Source organism: Hibiscus syriacus, unplaced genomic scaffold (genome assembly GCF_006381635.1).
Source record: "Hibiscus syriacus cultivar Baekdansim isolate YM2019G1 unplaced genomic scaffold, ASM638163v2 tig00110656_pilon, whole genome shotgun sequence".
Lineage (NCBI taxonomy): Eukaryota > Viridiplantae > Streptophyta > Magnoliopsida > Malvales > Malvaceae > Hibiscus > Hibiscus syriacus.
The window spans coordinates 310,412-337,203 of record NW_024062816.1 but is presented as its reverse complement, the minus strand read 5'-3'; the positions used below and the strand labels follow the sequence as shown (position 1 = coordinate 337,203).

General features: G+C 33.5%; 3 protein-coding genes across 3 annotated transcripts; 2 read left to right on the top strand and 1 right to left on the bottom strand.

The window, feature by feature from the left end:
- Positions 1-556: 556 nt before the first annotated feature.
- On the top strand, positions 557-22,259 carry LOC120137370 (PHD finger protein ALFIN-LIKE 1-like). The gene is made up of 6 exons (XM_039153132.1): positions 557-596; positions 18,804-18,897; positions 18,969-19,001; positions 20,176-20,398; positions 20,838-20,958; positions 21,829-22,259. The coding sequence occupies exons 2-6, from the start codon at positions 18,807-18,809 to the stop codon at positions 22,060-22,062; spliced, it is 702 nt and encodes a 233-aa protein (XP_039009063.1). The 5' UTR covers positions 557-596; positions 18,804-18,806; the 3' UTR covers positions 22,063-22,259.
- LOC120137299 (dof zinc finger protein DOF3.7-like) lies at positions 1,149-2,203 on the bottom strand. Its single transcript, XM_039153084.1, has 2 exons — positions 2,193-2,203; positions 1,149-1,650 (listed from the first exon to the last, which is right to left on the bottom strand). Exons 1-2 carry the CDS (start codon positions 2,201-2,203, stop codon positions 1,149-1,151), a joined length of 513 nt encoding a protein of 170 aa, XP_039009015.1.
- Positions 16,157-17,148, top strand: LOC120137368 (probable pyridoxal 5'-phosphate synthase subunit PDX1). The gene has a single exon (XM_039153131.1). It carries the CDS (start codon positions 16,218-16,220, stop codon positions 17,145-17,147), a length of 930 nt encoding a protein of 309 aa, XP_039009062.1. The 5' UTR covers positions 16,157-16,217; the 3' UTR covers position 17,148.
- Positions 22,260-26,792: the final 4,533 nt, after the last annotated feature.

Below are 26,792 nucleotides of genomic sequence, written 5' to 3'. Positions count from 1 at the left end.
TTCATCAAGTTGAATCCTCGGTTTACGTCGACCCCCTACCTTTTCAAAATCTGTAATTATTTCGTTAAGTCCCCACCCAATAACCATGGTAGATTTGATGATTGTTTGATAGCATCAATTAGTCGCCAAAGAAAGTGCTTATATTTTGCATTATGATGACCATATACACCAGTAAAATGAAATTGGTCATTTGCAAAAGTTAAAATAACGTCCACATGGTTCGAAGAGTAAGACAACAAATCAACGTTGATATTATTATTCCATAATAACATAAGTCCAGTACAATCGTCACCACGATTAACTATAAAACAATCGTGCATTCCTAAACTATTCCTGATGGCATCACTTTTATTATGGTATAATCTTGTTTCACTCGAGAAAACTTGAATTGTATTAGAACTAAGTAACTAACTCTCAAAAGCCCTTAACTACATTAACTGACTACAAACAGCTCTAACAAACCTTAGCTACTTAGCTCTAATATTCCCTCTACTTTCTCCTCCTCCTTCAACAAGGTAACACGTACATCTTAGCCCTGAACAATTGAGAAGATGAACAATTGAATCGAAAGTGCTGATGCTTCCTTCCGTTCACTTGAATCGAAAGTGCCGATGCTTCCTTTCGTTCACTTTGAATCGAAAGTGTCGATGCTTCATTCGGTTCACTTTGAATCGAAAGTGCTGATGCTTCCTTTCGTTCTTCTTATTCACCTTCATTTCTTTCTTCTTCACCCTCTTTTTCAATGTTCCTTGACATATCTTTTTTATGGACTCTTGGCTATGAAGCTTTCAAGTCCCATAACACTTTGAGATAGAAGCAACAAAACATGATGATACACAATCTAAAATAACCAGTAATGCAATAGCGTGCAACACATCCACAAGAAACTAATACGAACAAACTTTGTTTCCAATGACAGCAAGAAATTGAACTCCCAGCAAACTCTAAATGTAAACAAACTACTCAAAAAACTCTTAACAATTGACCATACCATTAGCTTTCAAGATGTGATCCTCCACCTACTACTCCATTATTACACCAATATCCATCTGAATTGCTTAGTTACTCGTTCCGATCATCAACTCCAGTATGATTGGAAATCGGTTTTATTTCTCCAAAAGGGGAGAAAACCTTCCACAATTATTCTCTTAACCTCCATGGACCACACCAGCCCTATTTTCAGCTCCATCGATCAGAAAATTGAGTGTCAGTTTATAGTCTTGCATGGAAAATCCAGTCGAGTAAAGCGCAGTCGAGTCTTGGGTCGGTGCCGGAACGAAAGAATTCAACCCCTTTGATGACATCATCCCAGCCCTAAGGAGCTCCATAGCCGAAGGCGAGTGGTAGGTTTGCTGGTCGTTATAACGAGACAAACCCAAACTATGATGAGTCTCTTGGTTAGCCGAGAAAACCAGGTTAAGAACCTGGCCATTGTGGAGTGGTGTTGCCTTAGGTTTTTGAGATGGAAACAAGTGAGGGAAGCTCGTCGAACTTAGATCCGAGACTTTGGTTGAAGCTAAAGACGGTGTCAATATCATCGTGGATCTTTTGTTCTTCCTCGAACCACCTCCGACCGGCACATTCCTTAAAGATCCACCCTCTGTCCAGTACCTCCGGCAAGTCTTGCAGAAGTATCTTGTCTGAGTGAGGCTATAATTTTAGGTTGCGTGCAACCTATATACTGAAAAATTATTTTGTCAGCACCAATGAAAACTAGACTCGAATACAAATCTAATCATGTAAGGCACTCCATCTAGTTTCACTTGTACAATTTATAGTGAATTTTCAAAGTTGACTGAGTGAAGTTGTTTTGAGCAGAATCTACCGCCCTATTTTTGATCTATCATCGATTAAAAATTCATATATTTTTTCTACACCTCAAAATCAGTTTTTGTTTGTTCTAAACTAAACTAGACGGATATACAAATTCAATAGTATAGTATTCATCCTTAAATTATTTTTGCAGAATTTTTAGTAATTTTCTAAACTTACTGTTCATAACATAATTTCTAGGGAGATTTCACCAACTTGCATCTAATTTATTCACTAATTTTGTTAGCTTACGAAATGAATATATAAGCTTGAATCACACTTCTAATACATTAGGAGTCACTTCTTAACGTAACTCCGACACTGGCTCATCGCAAACCAATGTTTATTCAATAACATAAACACAAGTTAAATGCACTCACCTTTGCCTCATTATCGAATCTTCTCCACGATAATCTTCTAATTCCGCATCTTTTCCTTCCCTTTTGAGTTACTTGGATCACTAAATTTACCGTAGTCTGACAACGTCATATAACATCATAAAATATTCAAGCTATATGTTAACATATTTTAAACTTAAATATAAAATTCGATAAAAACAAAATCGATATAAAATTAAATCGTACTTCCATCCTAATTTCAAACTTCTCAAAATATTCATTAAATTCCATGAATATTTAGTTTCACTATTACTCTTCAACTTTTACTAATATCATAATCTTACCACTAATTATGAATTCTTTTTAGAAATCATATCAACTTTCCTATTTAATCCATAACGGTCATTCACCATTATGATCATTTCACATTAATCACATAAAATTTTTAGCATCTCAATAAAATATTCAAATCAACACTTAAACATTCAAAAGCTTGCAATTTCATCCTAAACTTTCTTAGACTTTTCAAATTTCACACGACTTGATAAACTTAGAATTAATCTCCAACCTCAAAAATATCAAAATTATTCATCAATTCTTCAAACTCACCAAACTTCACATAAATCCTAATCATCAAATCTCAACACACAAGCATCTTCACCATGAAATATTGGTACCAAATGATAGAGAATTTCATGCAGATTAATCCTCTAGTTTACAACTTAATCTAAAAATCTATCATATAAGCTTAAAAAATCAAAAATAGAATTTTTACCTTGGTAAATTGTATGTTACGGCCATGAGGAGAAGGATAGCTGAAAAATATGCTTCATCTCTTGATAATTCTAGTATTTATTAATTAATACACTTGGCATATAACTAATTAAATTGAATTTAAAATTCAATTCTTAAGAAATTTCATTTTTACCATTAATGAACCTTGATAATTACCAAATGCCATTCCATTATCTTCCATTAAAATATTCCTTTTTCAAAGATGAATCAACTTGGATTTGACTTTCTATTTTGGTCATGCAATTTTAAAAACTTGTATTTTAGTCACTAAAATTTCACTATTCAATCAAATCTGCAAAATTACACTGATCTGAGCTAAACTTATCTTACCTAAAATATGAAATAATATTTCAAACCATTTTCTAACATTCTTCAAATTTTTGTAAAATTTCGATTCGATCTGATTATCCTATTTCAACACCGAACTTTATCACTTTAAATCTTTTAACACAAATCCCAGATTAAAAATTTGTTTTTCTATAAAATCCCACTTTCAAGAGTAAATTATCCATTTATGGAATAAAAATTCTTTTAGGGAAAATTATCACTTAGGTCCCTAATTTTTCCCAATTTATACTTTGGCTACAAAACTTTCAAAATTTACATTTTAGCCACTAGTCAAATTTGGGTATTAAAATTGGATCAATTTCTCATTCAAAGCTCCAGAATTATCGAATTTTTCCAACAGATACTCAATTGAGGATTTGTCATTCGTATGGTAGCTATGAGGGAAAATACAATATTATTGTAATTTGTTAATTCATTCAATTTTATAAATAAATTTAATAAAATTTATTTTAATTAAACCAAATACTTAAATTATTCATAAATTTTACAAATCTTTAAATCTGTAATTTATAAAATAAAAATATTGAATTGAGAATTTTTATGTTTTTCAAGGATTTGGCCGATTATAATATTGATTTGCTCATAATATTTTTTTAGTTATTGATAACATACACATCCTATAAATGCAATTACTTGAATTCATAACATTTAAAAAGATAATACTCCGTTTTATCATTGAGATCATTTAATGAGTTCAACAACTTCTTTTAATAGTCCGACTTGTGTACAAGATACAAGGTAGTATATGTTCATAATTTTTCTCAATTATTGACAATATTTGATTCTTGTAAATACAACTGCTCGAACTCAAAACTTCAAAATAGAGCAACAAAAGGAAAATAACAAGTTTTTACAAATTGAATTTCATTCTGACGTTGTACCATCCTCTCTTACACAGTCCAACGATCTTCCATCCTTGTCTGGATAATATTTGCCTAATATCATTGCATTTGCTCTTCATGTCATCCATTTTCCCCAGAAAATAACAGATAAATAGAAACTCCAATAGGATATCCTAAACGGATCCCGTTTTGAATTCAATTTTTAATTTATTTAACCTTCCTCAATACCCATTGATTTATATTAATTAATTTACTGCCTTCCTGTTGCAATTTCCCAATTTTCATTTAGCAGAGGCTGTCCCCTCCTCCACTTTTGGCTAACGGGATTTAGTTTCAACGGAATTATTCAACCGTTTTAGATGTTTTTTTATTCTTATTTTCTATACTTGCGGGGAACAAAACAATACTTCTCTTTCAACGGAAAATGGAATTTTATTAACGGTAATTTTCATATAATAGTAACCAGTTACGGGAACAACTATTTACGGCTTTATTCACCCAGAACCCTCTCGAACAATTTCGGCACCCTGAATTAAAATAAAAATAGTCCCTGATTGACAAAAAAAATATTTAATTACTTTAAACAATTAATTTAATATTGTAGAAAATTTATTAAACTTTTTCAAACATTAATTTCATTGTTTTTTTAAGAAAACATCTTAAATACGACCAAGAGAACAAAAAAATCGAACGTGCGTATAAATTACGATATGGAGCTTTGTTCTGAATAATAAATTAAAAAACTAAAGAATAACATATTAGGTTATCGTTAGATTGAGATTGAAGAAGACTAAGAATTAAAGAATATTTGGCAAATTGAAGAAAAAAATATTTGTGAAAAAAGAAGAATATGATTAGATTTAATTCAAAATTAAATAAATTAACGAGAGAGATGAAGAAAGGGATGAGAAATTGAGAATTTTATGAAATTGTAAAAAAAATTATGGGCTTTAATTATAATGGTAGAAAACAAGAATAAAAAATAGGGGCATCAATTATAAATGCATAATTGAGATTGAAAAAATTTAGGGGTCTCAATTAGAAAGTGAGATTAAATAAACCATAAGGGCCTCAATTATAAAGGTAGAAATTGAGATTGAAAAAAAATATTTAATTACTTTAAACAATTAATTTAATATTGTAGAAAATTTATTAAACTTTTTCAAACATTAATTTCATTGTTTTTTTAAGAAAACATCTTAAATACGACCAAGAGAACAAAAAAATCGAACGTGCGTATAAATTACGATATGGAGCTTTGTTCTGAATAATAAATTAAAAAACTAAAGAATAACATATTAGGTTATCGTTAGATTGAGATTGAAGAAGACTAAGAATTAAAGAATATTTGGCAAATTGAAGAAAAAAATATTTGTGAAAAAAGAAGAATATGATTAGATTTAATTCAAAATTAAATAAATTAACGAGAGAGATGAAGAAAGGGATGAGAAATTGAGAATTTTATGAAATTGTAAAAAAAATTATGGGCTTTAATTATAATGGTAGAAAACAAGAATAAAAAATAGGGGCATCAATTATAAATGCATAATTGAGATTGAAAAAATTTAGGGGTCTCAATTAGAAAGTGAGATTAAATAAACCATAAGGGCCTCAATTATAAAGGTAGAAATTGAGATTGAAAAAAAATATTTAATTACTTTAAACAATTAATTTAATATTGTAGAAAATTTATTAAACTTTTTCAAACATTAATTTCATTGTTTTTTTAAGAAAACATCTTAAATACGACCAAGAGAACAAAAAAATCGAACGTGCGTATAAATTACGATATGGAGCTTTGTTCTGAATAATAAATTAAAAAATAAAGAATAACATATTAGGTTATCGTTAGATTGAGATTGAAGAAGACTAAGAATTAAAGAATATTTGGTAAATTGAAGAAAAAAATATTTGTGAAAAAAGAAGAATATGATTAGATTTAATTCAAAATTAAATAAATTAACGAGAGAGATGAAGAAAGGGATGAGAAATTGAGAATTTTATGAAATTGTAAAAAAAATTATGGGCTTTAATTATAATGGTAGAAAACAAGAATAAAAAATAGGGGCATCAATTATAAATGCATAATTGAGATTGAAAAAATTTAGGGGTCTCAATTAGAAAGTGAGATTAAATAAACCATAAGGGCCTCAATTATAAAGGTAGAAATTGAGATTGAAAAAAAAATATTTAATTACTTTAAACAATTAATTTAATATTGTAGAAAATTTATTAAACTTTTTCAAACATTAATTTCATTGTTTTTTTAAGAAAACATCTTAAATACGACCAAGAGAACAAAAAAATCGAACGTGCGTATAAATTACGATATGGAGCTTTGTTCTGAATAATAAATTAAAAAATAAAGAATAACATATTATGTTATCGTTAGATTGAGATTGAAGAGGACTAAGAATTAAAGAATATTTGGTAAATTGAAGAAAAAAATATTTGTGAAAAAAGAAGAATATGATTAGATTTAATTCAAAATTAAATAAATTAACGAGAGAGATGGAGAAAGGGATGAGAAATTGAGAATTTTATGAAATTGTAAAAATATTACGGGCTTTAATTATAAAGGTAGAAATCAAGAATAAAAAATATGGGCATCAATTATAAATGTATAATTGAGATCGAAAAAATTTAGGAGTCTCAATTAGAAAGTGAGATTAAATAAATCATAAGGGCCTCAATTATAAAGGTAGAAATTGAGATTGAAAAAAAAATATTTAATTACTTTAAACAGTGAATTTAATATTGTAGAAAATTTATTAAACTTTTTCAAACATTAATTTCATTGTTTTGTTAAGAAAACATCTTAAATACACCAAGAGAACAAAAAAATCGAACGTGGGTATAAATTACGATATGGAGCTTTGTTCTGAATAATAAATTAAAAAATAAAGAATAACATATTATGTTATCGTTAGATTGAGATTGAAGAAGACTAAGAATTAAAGAATATTTGGTAAATTGAAGAAAAAAATATTTGTGAGAAAAGAAGAATATGATTAGATTTAATTCAAAATTAAATAAATTAACGAGAGAGATGGAGAAAGGGATGAAAAATTGAGAATTTTATGAAATTGTAAAAACATTACGGGCTTTAATTATAAAGGTAGAAATCAAGAATAAAAAATATGGGCATCAATTATAAAGGTAGAAATCAAGAATAAAAGAAACAGAATGGAGAAGAAGAAGAAATAGTGTGGAGAAGAAGAAGAAATAGTGTGGAGAAGAAGAAGAAGAAGAGTTGACCCGGAGAAGAAGAGGAGGAGGAGGAGAAAGAAGATGAGGAGTTGACGTGGATTTTTTAAACAAATTTTGATTGCAATGTTATATTTCCATTAAGGGTTAACGGAGGTGTTAAAGGGAAAGGAATTTAAATCGAACGAACGGATAATGTTAAGGATCAAATGCACTTAATTAAAAATCGGTTATCAAAGTCGGTCAGATCGAAAATAAAAGGAACGACATATCATTTACCCTTTAATTAAACATTATAAACTCCGTATCACCGTTGATTTTCTTTTGTTTTTTAATGATGATGTTGTATTATTTTAATTTTTATGGAGACACATTAATTTTTAATGATAAATTATTAAAATAAAATCAAAATTAAACGTTAAATATGAGTTAAAAAATTGAATGATTAAAACGGAACAAATGTAAAAAAGGGTTATGATTTGGTCAAAAGGTAGATGCTTAATGTAAACGGAATAAATATGATTATTAAATGAAAAGATAACGAGGAGAGTATCATGCAAGGCACTTTACAAATTTTTTTTAATGATTAAAACGTGTTTATTTTGAAATTTTTAAGAATTTAAAGTTTAAGTTTTTTATTTAACTCGAAGTATCCTTCTCTTAATATATGTGTATCTTAAAATTTTATCGTACTCACCCTGAAATTTTATCATATCTTTATAAATATAAAAAATTTATATTATTAATATACTTGTGCCCACCTAAAAAAATTCTACAACCGCTTCTAATATTGTGCCTAACCATGTTGAAAAATAAACAAACAATATATCAGAAGTTTTACAGTACGACACCTTAATATAAGACTAAAATAAAGCGTTACTAATTTTGTTATTATTTAAATAATAAAACCGGTAAAAAATTACTAAAACATTATTATTTTTACCTAAAATATCAATTTTTTTTAAACATTTACGGTAAAAGTGTCCAACAATAACAAAACCAGTAGAAAAAATAACAAAATCGGTAGAAATAATAATGTTTCTGATCATTTTTTTACTAATTTTGTTATTTAAATAATAACAAAACCGATAACATATTTTTTAGTCGTATATTAAGACTGGTGCACGTGATTATTTCCAACAATATATTTGAATAATTGACAAGGATCTGACCACTGAAGAGCACAAGTTCAACAACACTTCCCCTCCTTTTCTCAACTTTATTAACTAAATAAAAAAATAACTTGAAAATAATATAAAATTATTAGCATGAATGGTGTAATGGTTATTCATTTTATTATTTTATTACGTATTCTGTTTTTAAATACAATAATAAAAAATATTCAATTTTATTGTCGTTTAAATAATATAAATTATGTGACCTCCGTGGTAAATGATTGTTGTTATTCTTTGAGAACCCAAGTTCGATCACTATAGATGCCAAAGATGTAAACATTCAATGTCAAAAATGTTGAAAGTTATTGTTGAAGTTTATCAAGAAGATACAAAAGTGTATTATTAACTAAGGATATGCAGTACATTTATACACAAGCTTACAATCTTAACAACCTTATAACAGCTTCTAACTACTCTAACTAATCTAACAAATTGCACATTAATTGCTTACATGCACACACACACACACTCCAAGCCATATTGCACACACGCACATATGCATGCAGTCATGCTTCAACATTCTCCCCGGTCTTCTGCAGCTGTTCTCTTTTCTGTTACCTGCACTTTATGAGTAAACAACACATGTACAAACTTAGCCAACGGTTTGGTCATCCCATCAGCAACTTGATGCTCTGTTGGTACATAATTAATTCGAACAGCTCCACACTCAACCTTCTCACGCACAAAATGTATATCTAACTCTATATGCTTCGATCGTGCATGAAATACTGGATTAGCACTCATGACAATAGCACTCGTATTATCACTCCACACAACCAGAATCGCATTAACTGCTTCATCCAAGTCTGCCAACAGAGACTTAACCCAAATCACCTCAGCTATTGTATTAGCAATACTCCGGTATTCAGATTCTGTTGTTGAACGAGCCACTGTCTTCTGTCTCTTCGCACTCCATGAGACCAAGTTGCAGCCAAGAAACACGCATGAGCCAGACACTGACCTACGGTCATCGACGTTACTCACCCAGTCAGCGTCAGCAAACGCAGTCACACAGCAGCCTTCAGACGTAGTCGATCGTCTGAACACCAAGCCACAATCAACTGTGCCACTCAAGTAGCGCAATATCCTCTTAACAGCAAGCGAATGGCCATCACAAGGATGATGCATGTACTAAGCCACTCGATTAACACTAAATGCAATATCCGACCTTGTATGACTCAAGTACAACAAGGAACCAACTATGCTTCGATACATCTATGCGTCTGAAAGTGGTTTCCCAGCATCACAAGTTAGTTTTGGTGAAACCACCATTGAAGTAGGTGCAGGTTTGGTAGTAAGCATTCCAGTTTGCTCCAGCAACCCTTGAATGAACTTGCGCTGGCTTAACACCAGATGCTCAAGCGACCTACGAACTTCAACACCAAGGAAAAATCCAAGCTGTCCCAGATCTTTCAAGGAAAACTTTTTACCAAGTAGACTAACCACTTCATTAACAATATCATTCAACTTACATGTGATGATAATGTCATCTACGTACATAAGCACCAGTGTACGAAATCCACCCACTCGACATACAAACAACGACGTATCAGTCGTTGTGCCACAAAATCCTAGTTTCAACAAGAAGTTACGCAGCTTGGCATACCACATACGCGATGCTTGACGCAGTCCATACAAAGCCTTCTTCAGCCTACAAACCAATCGAGTTCCATCACTAGCCACACGTTCAAACTCTGGCGACTGCACCATGTAACATCTTCTCCAAGTTCTCAATTAAGGAATGCATTATTAACATTCACTTACCTCAAACTCCAACCACGAGTCACAACTAGTGACAACACAACATTCATTATAGTGGTCTTCACCACAGGGCTAAATGTATAATTGAAATCATAGACATGTACTTGTGAGTAAACTCTTGCCACAAGGCGAGCCTTATGCTTCAACACAGACCCTTCAACATTGAATTTGATCTTTTACAGTCAACTGTTGCTTGCCCTTTCGGTAATGATTCAAGCGTCCATGTATCATTCCTTACCAATACATCATACTCAGCCAATACTGCTTTCTTCCACTGTGGTCTTGAAGCGCCTGAGTAATCGAGAACGGCTCACTGTCACTACCTCGAGCTTGAGCAACAAGAACCTTTGGTTTAAAGATCCCTCGTTTACTACGAGTGACCATAGGATGTTCATTGTGAACCGAAGAACAAGCTGGAACAACCTCAGTCTATTTTGGCACCTCAACAGGAATTGAGGAACTTGTTGGAACAGCCTCGATCTGGCTAGCCACCTCAACAAGAACTATCTCATCAAGCACACCACCATCATTTTGACCTCCATGAATATTTCCACTCTTAGCAGGTTGGCTCACCTCACTGCTAGAAGCTCTAACTTCAACAATCTCTGGCATTTCCTCATTGCACACTGGTGCATATCCAAACTCGTGTACCACAGCTTGTGAGGAATTACCACAAACACGTTGCGCACCTGCAACCACCATCAATGAAGCTCTAGTACACAGCCTTTCTGTAGCTGTTTCATTCTTCTTCTTGTCTTCAAACTCAGCAAATGAAAACACTTGCTCATCAAAAACTACATGCGTCCATCAGATGCTAAACACTGGTACCCTCGATGATTCATATAAAAAATGTAGCCCAAAAACACACACGGCTGTGACCTGTACGCAAGTTTATAAGGTTGAAACACCCGTAGCTGAGGAAAACACATATAGCCAAACACCCTTAAATGATCATACGTAGGAGGCTTTCCAAAAAGTTTCTCAAATGGTGTATAGCCTTGAAGTACCTTAGTTGGCAACCTATTAATTAAGTGAGCTACCGTTACAACTGCAAATGACCAGTACTTCAAGGGTAAAGATGCTCAAGCTAGTAAAGTCAATGTCATCTCAAACAAATGCCTATGTTTCCTTTCAACCACCCCATTCTGTTGGGATGTATGAGGACACGTCACGTGATGATGAACCCTACATTGTGCAAGCACGGTTGACAGAGACTGATACTCACCTATCTAATCACTATGCACTGTTTTCACCTCCTTACCGAATTGAGTTCAAACTAGCCTCTAGAACAAGTGAAGTGCTTGGACAGTCTGCCCTTTGTTTTTCAGCAAATACACCCAATTATGCCTTGAAAAGGCATCTACAAATGATACATAATACCTAAATCCGTTTGACACAATGTGTCCAGGACCCCATAGATCGATAAACACCAACTGGAACGGTTGTTCATATCGAGTTTCAGACGCATAAAATGGCAGCTTGTGGCTTTTTCTCATATGACACGAAACATATACTGGAATCAACTGTTTATTTAAACTGCTTGGCAAGATGATATTACATTGTTTGCAAACTTGCAACAAAACTTTATAGGATAGATGACCTAATCGATCATGCCATAGTACATAGTTATTACTAGAATTAAAGACTACGTTTGCTTCAGCAGCTTGACTCCAAGTACACCACCGAACTCATACAAGCCATCTGTTTCTCTACCTCGTAGCAACACATCACCAGTCCTTTCATCTCGAACCACATAGTGATCAGCATGAAATTCCAGGAATACTCAATTATCCCTACCAAGCTTGGAATCTGGTACCAATTTCTTAGTTATTGAAGGTACATGCAACAAGTCACTCAACATTAAAGCACGAGATATAGTAAAAACAGAAGCTCGACCAATTTTATTAATGCACAGACCACTACCATTGCCTACAGTAAGCTTACCAGCTCATGTATAATCTGAGACATCCATAACTTTTGTGGCATCAGGCGTGATATGGTGAGTGGCTCCTGAATTCACAAACCATGAGGAATGTGACGAACTCGTGGTAGCCACATTTACAACAGGCTTAAACCGTTCTTGATCATTTACCCCAGCTGCACTCACATTCATCTTGCTTCTACACACACAGTTGTTGGAGTTGTAATGACAAACATTAGCCGTAGGCATTCGATCCTTAAATGAGTTCCTCACATCAGACTCGTCTACACTTGATAACGATTTATCGAACCTGTACCAGCACCAATTAATAAGGTGACCATTCTTGCCACATAACTGGCACTGCACCACCGGATCAACAACATCTGATACCATGTTGAAGTTTATACACAAGAATCTTGAAGTTTATCAAGAAGATACAAAAGTGTATTATTAACCAAGGATATGCAGTACATTTATACACAAGCTTACAACCTTAACAACCTTATAACAGCTTCTGACTACTCTAACTAATCTAACAAATTGCACATTAATTGCTTACATGTACTCACACTCCAAGCCATACTGCACACAAGCACATATGCACATATGCATGCAGTCATGCTTCAACAGTTATCATTGAACAGATATTGTATTGTACTAATCCTAGATTAATAAAAAAAAGCATATCATTATGTATATCGTATCATATTAATATATATTATATATTAATAATTATATGATATCTTATATTTTTTAACCATTTTATTAACAAAGAATATAATTGATAAACATCGATAATTTAGAGATAAAATTAGAAAGGAAAGGTTTATAAATCAAAATTTGGGATGAAATTAGAAAATTTGAAAAAATCAACTTAAAATGAGAGTCGTAATTTGAAAATGTGTAGTGCAATTAATTTTAAATCTGTTTTATTTAAACTTTTTTTTATCATTCAACTCTTAAAAACATTAAGATATTTTCTGTTAAAATTGAAATTAAAAATATTTGTATTTACTTTTAACATTATACTTTTTTATTATATTTTTTTAATTAAACTTTAGATTCCCCAAATCTTTCATTAACTTATATCATTTTCATCTATTAGTACTATACCAATTTAGATTTCTTCACAAACTCTTTAAAACTCATAAATCCAACAAAAGATCATCATTGCTAGAGTTTGAAGGATTTAATTGTTTGTTCAAAAATTCGAACAGTGAAAAACATTCTTTTCGTAAAAACGAGAGATATTTATAGAAAATAGTCTCATTGGAGGGTAGTCAGAGTATATTTAAACATTATAAAGTTAATGATTTAAATAAATCTTTATCAATTTTGAATGATTTTTATTGAAAACCAAATCAAAGAAAAGAAAAAAAAATAATATCAATTTTTTTTAAAGTGATAATTAATAACAAATGATAATAAATAAATCACGACAATCAAAATATTTTAAGATTTATTTTTTAAAAATTAATAGCATGTTACATCATTATATCATTAATAACTTAATAATGAAATAAATTAAATAAAATAATTTAATGATCAAAATCATATAAAATCTAAATTTTGCTAAAAGGGTATTATACCCAAAAAAAATCAACAAAACATGTACAACAGCTAGGCCTATAAATGAACTGAACGTTCAACAAACCGTTCATAAACCGTGCGGTGGGAAGTTCGTTTATGTTCGTTTATTTATTAAATGAACGAACATGAACAAGATTTTGTGTTCGTTTAATTAAATGAACAAACACGAACAAATAGCTCGTTCGTTCATTTACGTTCGTGAACGTTCGATTATATGTTTGTTTATGTTCGTTCATTTATGTTCATTTATGTTCGTTCATTTATGTTCGAACAGAGGACAAGTTGAATATGTTACGAAGATTATTGAAGTTGATTGGATTTTAAGAAGATTGTTTTGTTGAACAAATTAACTTTAAGACTTTATTATGTTCATATAGCTTATTTATGATTTATGTATGTTTTTGTCGTATTCGAACAAATTAACTCTAAAGTTGCAGGTTATATTAATGAATTTTAAGTTGTTATTCTTGTTGTTTACTTTTTTTTACATTCGTTTGTTGTGTTCGAATAAGTTTTATTTTTGTGTTTGTGTTGTTCGTTTATTGTGTTCGTTTATGTTTGTTCGTTCGTGTTCGTTTATTATTTAAATGAACGAACATGAACAAGCTATATTTCTTAATGAACGAACACGAACAAAAATTTTTTTGTTCATTTATATTCGTTTATTTATTAAATGAACAAACATGAACATACCTCCGTTCGTGTGCGTTCAATTCATTTACAGGCCTAGCCGCAGCCCCCACTTATTTTTTTTAAAGAATCTTGCCATTGAAATTAATTTAGGATCAACTAAATCAGTGGTCATCAAATTATTACTTATTTTATAGTTTGGTCATTGAACTATTTTCTTAATAAAATCATCACTAATATTGTATATATTATTATTATCACTGATTGTTAAAAATAGCGATACTGACATTTATTTAATTATTTTTCAGGTTATTTTTCTCTTCTCATTAGTAAAACATGTGTATTTTTATTTTTATAATTTTCTTTGAACCAATAAGATGATGACTAAAGAAAAAAGATTAAATTGTTAGGAAGCAGTGATAGATCCACCAAGGTACGAGGGTAGGTACGTGTATATCTTGAAATTCAAATTTTATTCAAGTAAATACCTATTTGATTGATTATGTACACCTTTAAATTTTATTGTTATTAACATATGTGTATGTCCATCCTAAAATGTATCTATGAATTCGCGACTATAGAAAGAGACGCTAAATCCGCTTAACTTAACCACTTAATTAAACTAAAAAATTACTAATGTTATATTAAAATTTATATTTAAATTGATTACACAAAAAATATAACTTTAAATATAAATTTTGATAAAACTCACCCTACTGATCAATAATATCAGTTATGTGATTGGATAAGATAATAGCATATTCCTTCTCACTTCATTCATTTATTTTTATACAATGGTGACATATACGATTAATTTATTAGTTTTGATATATTTTCGGTGGTAATTTATTAAAATTGTCATATTTCTGTCAGCAAAGATCTTCGGAATGATTCATCGTTTATCGAAGCCTCCAAAAGGTTTGTTTTCTTTAAGTAAAGGTCTTCAAATCAATTATAGTGTTTAGACAATATTTCTGCTATATTTAATATCTAACGTCTAGATCCATTTAGTCTATTGACATACAAATAGTTATAATGACTCTATGCCTAACATAACCACTTAAGAAAATTATGAATACCTCTCAATATAATCGAGAGAAAGGTTAGCATCTCGATGAACCCGATACAATCTTCTTCTCCTTCCACTTCACTCTCATGAGAAACATCGATCAACTATTGTTCTCATATCAACCACAACTCTATTCAAATTAAAATGGGTGAACAGTCAATAGTTAACGAGAGAAACTTACTCCAATTGATAAATATAAATAAAATCGTTAGAAAATAACACGCAAACTGCTAATTAGGAGAGAGAAAATGGCGTAGAAAATGTTAAAAAGAAACAAATCAACAATACTACTGATGATTTTGCAAAACAAAACATTTTAGTGACCAAAGTAAAAAGTAGATAATAATGTGATGAGTAATGGTATAGTTTACCCACTAGTTTATTAACAGAAAAATCGAAACGATAGGGAGCTAAAGGGTGGTGCTAGCAGAACATAGAAAACATTGGCGGCACCACTGGTTTAGCCACCCTGGTCAACAAATGACTGGAACCGCAAGTCCCACGTATGCCTATCTCTCACAGCCCGCAGTTGATTTGGTTAAACTAATCCATAATTTCGTGGCCTCCAACTCCAACCCTACTCACCCTTACCATATATACAATATCCATGGGTTCGTCACCGTTTATCTTCTTATTTAAACCCATCATTCGCCACATTCATCACCATCCCTTTTCCATTTCAATATCCCTTTCTTTCACTCTTCCTTTCATCCCCATTCTTATTTCGCCATGGCAGGAACTGGGGTGGTTGCTGTTTATGGGAACGGCCAAATGACGGAGACCCACAAATCCCCTTACTCCGTTAAGGTCGGGCTGGCGCAGATGCTCCGTGGCGGCGTGATTATGGACGTCGTCAACGCCGAACAAGCTCGTATCGCTGAAGAAGCCGGCGCCTGCGCCGTCATGGCTCTCGAGCGTGTCCCTGCCGACATCCGTGCCCAAGGCGGTGTGGCGAGGATGAGTGACCCACAACTCATTAAGGAAATCAAGCAGGCTGTTACTATCCCCGTTATGGCCAAGGCTCGTATTGGTCATTTCGTTGAGGCCCAGATCCTCGAAGCCATCGGGATTGATTATGTTGATGAGAGCGAGGTTCTGACCCTGGCTGACGAAGAGAATCACATTAACAAACATAATTTCCGGATTCCTTTCGTTTGTGGGTGCCGGAATTTGGGTGAAGCGCTCCGGAGAATACGTGAAGGAGCCGCCATGATTCGAACCAAAGGAGAAGCCGGGACCGGCAATATTGTCGAAGCCGTTAGGCACGTCAGATCCGTGATGGGGGATATTAGAGCTCTTAGGAGCATGGATGACGATGAGGTTTTCACCTTCGCTAAGAAAATCCAATCTCCCTACGATTTAGTTATGCAGACGAAACAGCTTGGGAGGTTGCCGGTGGTGCAGTTCGCCGCCGGTGGAGTGGCGACGCCAGCTGATGCGGCGTTGATGATGCAGTTGGGCTGCGACGGAGTGTTCGTTGGCTCTGGGGTTTTCAAGAGCGGTGACCCGGCTAAACGTGCCCGGGCCATTGTTCAGGCCGTCACTCATTACAGTGACCCGAACGTGCTTTCTGATGTTAGCTGTGGGCTCGGTGAGGCTATGGTCGGTCTTAATTTGACTGATAAGAAGGTCGAGCGGTTCGCAGCTCGGTCCGATTAGTTATCAAAGGCGAGCAACTTCACTATAATTATATTTCTTCTTATTTTAGCATTCAAGCATGATATCTTGATAATATATCTATTGTATTTGATGTTCACCATAGCTTAGAATGATTCTCCATGAACTATTAAAAGGTTGGAAATGAGTTCTTGAGACTTAATGGGATCCCCTGTTTTTGTTTTCGAGTATTGTTCAAGCATTCATGGATTCATATCGATTCGATTGATCGAATACTCATTATCATTCAAATCGAGTGTGTGACATTAAAGTTCGAGTCTCGTTTAATGGATGATCCGTATCATTTTCAACTTCGAAACCGGTGTTGATTATGTTAGTGTTGGTTCTATTCATATTGCAACAATGTTTAGAGCATTGAACTCACTGTGGAGGGTTTAATGATGGTCTTTTTGCAGGAATCCTTTGGTGGACCAACCATCATCATCTTCATCAAGTGCTCTTCTTCCGGTTTATCATATTTTAAGTGCAGTCTCTCATACGGTGGGGATGTAATGTTCATCACCGGCTGTTACTAGAATTTGATCTTCTTAAGATTGCTAGGAACAAAACATCTTGTTTCTGAATTTCTGCAACCATACTAATGTATTTTTCTCATCGATTAGGCTCTATAGAAACTTTTACCTGCAGTTTCACTTGGTATTGCCTTTTTGGTTGCATGTATGCCATTGAATATGCTCTCATGAAATGTTCCATATCTTTGGCCACTTGGTGATCCTGTACAACAGTTGGAAAAGGTCTGATTGAAAACCAAGTCAGTCCAAAACAACGAAAATATACCTCAGCCTCGATTAATATATCAAATACTGATGATTATAAGCGGTGACAATGATTCGACCGGTCCAGACATTGACATGAATAAATATGATTAATTGCACCACATCTCCTTGAATTATGGATCAAATTTTAAGTTGGTCCTTCGGCTTCAAAGTGTTTCAATTGAATATTCAAACTGTAGGATCAATCTAATCAAGTCCTTCTGCTTTTATATTAAATGCCAACTTGAATTTGATGTATTTTAAAAAATATATTTATTTGTACATGTTTAAAATACAAATTGTTGACATTTATCATCAAATTTGATGATTTAACAAAAGGATAGAAATAAAATACTCCATATTTAGTTTTCTGATAAATAAAATAATACCTTAGTTTCAGAAATTATAATATAATTGGAAATTTTAAAAATTTAGGATTAATTTAGAATTTAATCATGAGCGTTCATATTTAGTGCATTAACATGAATTTGACAATTTTTCTCAATTTAGCCCCTAGATTTCTTTTGATCCACATTAATTTCTGAATTTTAGTATCATTTTGATAAATTGATACTCTAAGGTTGTGTACATTATTAAAGTGGTTAAAAATAGGTCAAAATCCAAGTTTAAGTGCTAACACAAATAAAAATAATATACAGAGACCAAATTGGAAAAAGTTACAAGCTGAAGGACTAAAAGTTGTTTTAGCCCTAATCAATAATAGGCATATACTCTTAAGATACCTATCTTGCCATAGGCGTAAATGAGAATCCAAAGGAGGGCGTTACTTGGCAGTTATTTCGAGTGAGCCAATAAGGAGCGCCAAAACGTGGAAAAAAACAAAAGAGGAGTGACACTAGCAATTCCTCTGCTTGCTTTCGAGGCCATGGAAATGGCAGCCTCTGCTCGAACCGTTGACGAAATTTTCAAAGATTACTCGGCTCGAAGAACCGCCGTCCTTCGTGCTTTGATTTTTGGTAGATCTTTCGTATTCTTTCATCTCTTCTGTGTTGCCTCTTTAACGCTCTTTTCTCCCCCTTTCTCTCAGATGTGGATCAATTTTATGGACTCTGCGATCCAGGTAATTACATATCTCCTCTATCTCAATCTCGTTTCGATTTTGTATGTTGATCTCTACCGATTTTCCGTAGTCTTACTGTTTGATTTCTGTTATAGTTGAATCTGATTCAAGTTCCTGAAATAAACTAATAACTATGTGTATGTAACTGTAGTAATAAAGTTGTATAGTTAGAAGTGAGTATTCGATTGAGTTAAATAAAAAAATTTAGTTAGTCGAGTCTTATTTTATTACTCAAATTTTATTTAGATGTGAGTATTTGATTGATTTGAGTCAAATTAATGAGTTGACGTGTTTTATTTTATAACTAATCTTTATTTGAAATTTTTCGAATCGAGTTGAGTTTTGGTTTAAATTTAATTGTAAATATTTATAATATTATGGTACTATATTATTCCAATTTAAACAATTTTCTGTAACCATATATATATTTATCTTCATATTTTTTTTATATGTGATACATATATATCATGCAGAGCTGAGCAACATGATTCAAATTTGAAAACTAATCAATTAATTACTAATATTTTTGAGTTATTCTAGTTATTCGAGTTCTATTTTATAATTCGACTTGAACTTGAAATTTTTCTGAGTCGAGTCGAATTTATGAAATTACGAGAGTCTAATTTTTTAATTGAATCGAAATTTTTTCCAAGTCAAATAAAAAAAATCTGATCTTTTCAAATCGTGTTTTGCTCGTTCTTAAATATAACTATGTATTTCATCTCACGGTAACTGTAAAGTTAGATACCTTGTTTACTTGTTAGAATTTGGTGTTCGTGTTTAAAAAAAAAAACTAAGAAGATGGTCCAATTGACTTGCACTTCTTACTAGTAAATTGTTGTTTCAACAGTTCAATAATTTATTTTGAAGGTATTAGTTAAAATCGGCACTTTATAATTTATATGCAGCAGGCTAGCAAAAATTAGTCCTTCAAATTAACGTATTTATCACTAATTAGACTTGCTCCTAAGATTTCGTAAAGCAAAAGATCAAATTTTGGCATTTAAAGCAACAAAATTCCTCGGTTTCTGTAAAATAGAGGAATAAAATTCATAACTAGAGCAAGTGAAGTTACTGGATATTCAAGTCCTCTGGTTTCTGTAATGAATTATTTTCCCTCAACAGACCACGGTTTATATAATATAACGTTCTCTTTGCCCTTGGTTTGGTTTAGAAAAAGAAAATTTATGCCTTTATGGACATCCGAATGAAAGCTGGGAAGTTACTCCGCCAGCAGAGGAAGTTCCACCCGAGCTGCCTGAGCCAGCGCTTGGCATCAATTTTGCTAGGGATGGAATGAACCGAAAAGACTGGTTGTCCTTGGTTGCAGTGCATAGTGATTCGTGGTTGATTTCTGTGGCTTTCTATCTTGCTGCTCGTCTTAACCGTAATGAAAGGTACCGCCTTCGTCTTCGGAAGGATTGTGTCGGGAAAATGATTTGACTTTTGCAGTTATAATGTCATTGAAATTCAAGTTGATTCATCAAGTTTTGAATTCTGGTAGAAATTTATAAACTTTAATCAGGGAGGGCTTCCTTGTCTGATGATGGTTCAGTCTCTAACTATTTTATGATGGTTCAGTCTCTAACTATTTTTGCTCAGCTGATTACTTTTCTGTCAATAAATATGCAATACACTCTCAATTATCATCATGACTTACTAATTTCAGTCTTTAGATTAGGCAAGACTGCAAAGCAATTACAGAAATAGTATGTTGTGGTTTTTGGCAGACTACAAACTTGATATGCATGAATGGATCTCATGCTATTTTTTTTCCATGTTCTTTGTGTTTATGGAATACAATTCATTTTTGTTTATCATGATTTTGCTTTACAGGAAAAGCCTATTTTGCATGATTAACGACCTGCCCACAGTTTCTGAGGAAGTAAGTGAAAGGAAGCCTGTTAAAGACAAACCAAGTATTGAAAGTGGGAGCAAATCTCAGGGCACCGCAAAGGTTAATCACTAAACTTTTTTATCATCATTGTTCGAGCCAGGAATTTGGGGTATGGTGAATGATTAATGCACAAATTTACAATGACGGAACTTTTCATAGCATGATTACAAGCCTAATATTCTCTACAAGAAAGATGGGATTTTCTCTTGATGCAGGGTGCTGATCATTTAGGGGGTGTTTGGATGGGGGAATGTGGGATTCTTATGGGAATGGAATCCACATTCCCCCGTTTGGTTAGGTCAGGAATTCCATTCCCGGTAATGAAAGATTACCAATAGTAGATTTTTTGGGGTATATTACCGGAAATGTCATTACCTTCATTTCCTTATGTATTGTTGGATTACCGGTGTTTTGGACTAAAATGCCCTTAAATTTTTATTTTTTAAAAAAAATATTATTCTTCTGTCGTTGAATGATAAAAATTCTACGAAGGTTAAATTACAAATTTTTCCTTAAATTATTTTAGATTTAAAAAAAAGTCTATAATTAAAATTTTATATGAAGTTCAGGGATTAAAATAAAATTTTACCCTTTCATTAAACTTTTTTTATATTTTTAATTTTGTAAAAAAATTATATAAATATTATGAATTTAAATTTTTTAAAGAAAAATATATAAATATTTTTCAACTTGTAATATTATACAAATATATAATAAAGACAATTTGGTCAAATATACATTTCAATAATCTTTTATTCATTTAACCAAACACGGTAATCTTACATTCCTGCTAAGCCAACCAAATACAAAATACAACATTCCCAGTAATCTTATTCCCTGGTAATCTTACATTCCCACTGGTAATCTTACATTCCGTGAACCAAACGCACTCTTAGTGTTTTGTATCTAATCGAGTTCTTCGTTTTGTAGAGATCAAACGATGGACAAGCGAAGAGCAATCCCAAGACCGCTGATGGGGATTATGAGGATGATGGAGACGAGCACGGTGAAACACAATGCGGCAGCTGCAGCGGAAACTACAGCGCGGATGAGTTTTGGATCGGGTGCGACGTTTGCGAGAGGTGGTTCCATGGAAAATGTGTTAAGATAACACCTGCTAAAGCCGAAAACATTGAGCGGTACAAATGCCCGTCTTGCAGGTAGTGATAGTGAGTGAAAATAGTAAGAACAGGACATGATTATATATATATATGTATCATCAAAATGTGTGTGATAATAGATGCTTTTAACGAGATGACTTCCTTGCTACTGATAACATTGTTTACTTATTCAACTGATGTATTTGAATTTGTGGATAACATTTTAATAGGGATGTGGTAGTATTAATATACGGTTAAGAAAATGCGTTATCGAAAATATTATTATTATTTTAACATTTTTTCGGTAAAGCGCTACCTAAAACATTATTTTTTTCTACCGAAAATGTTAATATTGGGCGCTACCTAAAATGTTTAACATTTCTAGTAAAAAACTACCTAAAACATTATTTTTTTTATTGAAAATATTAATATTGAGTTCTATCAAAAAATATTTAAAGAAAATAACATTTTTGATAAAAAAAAATATATTTTACGTAAGGCTTTATCAAAAATAATAAAACTATCGTATAATACAACTATATGTTTTCAGAGATATGGTTCCTTGTCTTTTCTTCATCCTTGAGGAATGAATACAATATATTCTGAAAAGGTAAACAGTGCCCATTTTATATTTTCAGAGTAATTGATGTGTTTTGAGTGGGAAAGTTTAAATAAAAAACATAATATTTTTCGTTAAGAAGAAAGTAATATTTTTAATTGAACTGAAAATATTAAAAGAAAGTTAATATTTTAGGTAAACATATCGAACACTATAAATCATTCTTCTTCCCTTTCTTTCTTCACCTACCTTTCTCGGTTTTGTTTCATTTCAACTGTAAGATCCTTATCCCCTCTTTTACTGGTTTCTGTTTGTAGTTCTGCTTCATTTCAACTGTAAGATCTCCATTTTTCCTTTTAAATCTTTTGTATTTGTTACCTGCTTGTTCTATTTGGTTATTTCTTTGTTTGTTTGTTCTTTTACTTCATTTATTTATTTTGCAACAGAGCTTGTTCTTCTTGAGTACTTGTTTTACTGTTGTTATTTGGTAGCTTTTGCATCCTTCTGTTTTGGGGATTTTCTGGGTATCATCGTTTTTGGTAATCTGTACGTTTCGGTTCACGATCCGCTTAGATAAATCACATTTGGGTCGGTGTTTTTTCCTTAGGGACTTGAAGTGTCAGCAGATATATTTTCATCTAATTTTCTCGTTTTATTTGTTCTTTTTATTAACTTAAAATATTCATAATCATATTGTTGTTTTTGTTTTTAGTTTTTAGCTTGCATTTTCCGCTTTAAACGTGAATGCTGATTCTTTTTCTGTAAGTGTATGAAGTTTTGAGATTATTTTTACGAACTATAATTTTGCTTTGATTCTGAATTTATAAATTTTACGAACGGTTGGTGGTTTAAAACTTAGTTTTGCAGTTACCTTTGTTTAAATCCGTTTGGTTACCCGTTTGGATTCCTTTTTCATAGTTCCTCATAGCTTCGGCTATAGATGATTACTTGAGGTCGTGTCCTTCTTTTAGATCCCATAGGGCGTATAGGGAGAGGGCTTGACAGAGTGGTGTCAAGGAGACTAGACTTAGAGTTTGTTCGTTGAATGTAGGCACATTAAATGCTAGGCTGCTGGAGCTGACCGGCATATTGAGTAATAGGAAAATAGATTTTGCATGTATTCAGGAGACTAGGTGGAAAGGGGCTTGCGCCAGAGAGTGTAATGGGTACAAGTTGTGGTATTCAGGCGTAGATAATGCTAGAAATGGGGTGGGTATCTTGGTATCCTCTAAGCTCAAGGAAAATGTAGTCGAAGTTTGTAGATACTGTGATATGATCATGATGATTAAGGTTATTATAGAAGAGAAAGTGGTGAATGTCCTTTCAGTGTACGCCCCACACGTTGGCCTAGGTGAGGGGGATAAGCGTTGCTTCTGGGATCAGTTAGATGATGTACTTAGGAGCATTCCGGAGGACCAAAGAGTTTTCATAGGGGGAGACTTCAATGGCCATATAGGTAGTGCAACCGACGGGTATGATCGTGTTCATGGGGGTTTCAGTTTTGGCAGTAGGAACGAGGAGGGGCGTACGTTGCTTGAATTTGCTACTGCACACTATATGGTGATCACTAACTCCTTCTTTAACAAGAGAGATGTGAACTTGATTACATTCCATAGCGGGGGACATTGTACCCAAATCGACTATATCCTGGTTCAAAATCGGGATCGATGGGCTTGCATTGACTGTAAGGTGTTCCCTGAAGAGGCATGTGCATCACAACATATATTGTTGGTTTTGGTGTTTCGCGTACGCCATGGGCGGAGCACTCATAGGAGGGCTAAACTTGGTAAACCTAGGATCCTTTGGAAGAACTTACATGGAGCGACAGCTGATGACTTTAGGAGTAAGGTTTTGTCTAATACAGATTTTGGAACTACAAACTCAAATAATGCAGATATGTTATGGAAAATTATGTTAAGTTCCATCAGAGAGGTGGGCAAAAACACCCTTGGGTTGTCAACAGGGAAGGTCAAGGAGCATAAAGAATCGTGGTGGTGGAACGACGAAGTCCAAGCTAAGGTGAAGACAAAGCAAACTTGCTTCAAGGAGTTTCTACAATGCAATGACAACAAATAAAGATCGAGAGCTAAACAAAGATACAAGGAATCAAAGCGGGAAGCCAAGAAAACGGTGGCTAAAGCAAAGGATAAGGCATACGAGGAAATGTACAAGAGATTAGACACCAAGGAAGGACAAAACGGCAACTTTATACTTGTAAAATCCTAGGAGAATAGGAAAAATGATCTAGGTAGTATTAGGTTATTAAGGACAATAATGGTGTTCTTTTAGTGAAAGATCATGATATTAACAGGGTTTAGGGTAGTTACTTCTTTGGCTTATTTAATGACGGTGTCTCTCCTTGTAGAGATAGTATCGTTGATGGGTCAGCCGACCATCATACTACGGCTAATGACTGACCTACAAGTAGGATTGGGTTTGAGGAAGTCAAAATGACTCTTAGAAAGATGGGGAGGGACAAAGTTATCAGTACAGATCAAATTCCTATCACTATGTGGTTGGCCCTAGGAGAAGAGGGAGTTAAGTGGTTGACCAACATCTTTAATATTATTTTAGAGAATGCCAAGATGCCAGAGGAGTGGAGAGAGTCTACGGTGATATCAATCTTTAAGAACAAAGGAGATCCCCAACGTTGTGGCAACTACAGAGGTATTAAACTACTCAGCCATACCATGAAGCTATGGGAAAGGGTGATAGAGGCTAGGTTGAGACAAGTTACTAGGGTTTCGGAAAACCAATTTGGCTTTATGCCAGGCAGGTCTACTACGGAGGGGATTCATCTACTTCGACGGCTTATAGAGAAATATAGGGAAAAATAGAGATCTTCACATGGAGTTCATTGACCTTGAGAAGACGTATGATAGTGTTCCCCGCGATACGATCTGGAAGACCTTGGAAACGAGACGGATCTCAACTGCTTATATCCGGGTGATTCGTGATATGTACTGTAGATCTACTACATACGTCAGGACTATAGTTGGCGACACCGAGGCATTCCCGATGGAAATCGGACTCCACCAGGGGTCGGCTCTTAGCCCTTATATCTTCGCCTTGATTATGAACGACATCTATTGTGCGACACCAGACAGTGTTCCATGGTGTATGCTTTTCGCTGACGACATTGTCCTAGTTGCTGAAACAAAAACTGAGCTGAATAGTAGACTAAAGACATAGTATTTATGTTCAAACTTCAGTGGGAACCAAAACGATGAAGATGTAGAAGTATACATAGAAGGGCACGTTCTCCCCTCAAAGGATTGTTTCAAGTACCTAAGTTCTATGATACATAAGGATGGGGGTGTAGATGATAACGTTACACACCATATAAAGGCGGGATGGCTAAAGTGGAGGGCTGCTACTGGAGTTTTGTGTGACAAGAATGTGCCTCAAAAACTTAAGAGAAAATTTTATAAAATGGAAATAAGACCAGCGCTGCTGTATGAATCAGAATGTTGGGCAATCAAGAAGGATCACGTAAGGAGGATGGAGGCCGTAGAAATGAGAACGCTTCGATAGGCATGTGGTAGGACTCTGTGGGACATGACACCAAACTCTGCTATTAGGATGTCCTTGGGGGTGGTGTCTGTATCCGAAAAATTGAGGGAGCGAAGACTACGGTGGTTTGGGCATGTCCTTAGGCGACAACCGTCGGATGCGGTTAGGAGGGTAGAGTCGATTACAGTCGACGGTGCCAAAAGGAGAGGACGACCAAGGTGGAAGTGGGAAGACTGCTTGAGATCTGATTTGAAGGATTTAGCCCTTACCGAGGACATGACCTCTGATATGAAAGTATGGAGACTTAAGACCAGGGTAGCCGATTAGTGCGGGTTCCATAGTGTGTAATATTTTTGTCTTCTTTTAATGTCTTTGTTGTAATTTCTATGACTTCTACTTTTTATACGTTTCTGTCATTGGAATTAATGAAGGCTTAGAACTAGGGTAGCGGATTAGTGTGGCTTTAGTTTAGGTTTTAACCCATTTGACTTTATTCCTTCTCGTAGCTTGTTATCGTTGACTTCTGTGTATCATTCTCTTCATGTTTCCGCTTTTTAATTTTAGTCGGGTTTTACTTTTCTGTCTATATGCAGGGATTTATTAGCAGGGATTACTTCCCATTACAGAAGCGCATATGAAGACTGTTTATGAAGATTGTTCAAATATGTATTTATTTATTTATTTATTTATTTATACATGCATTGCATTTTATCTTTATTTTT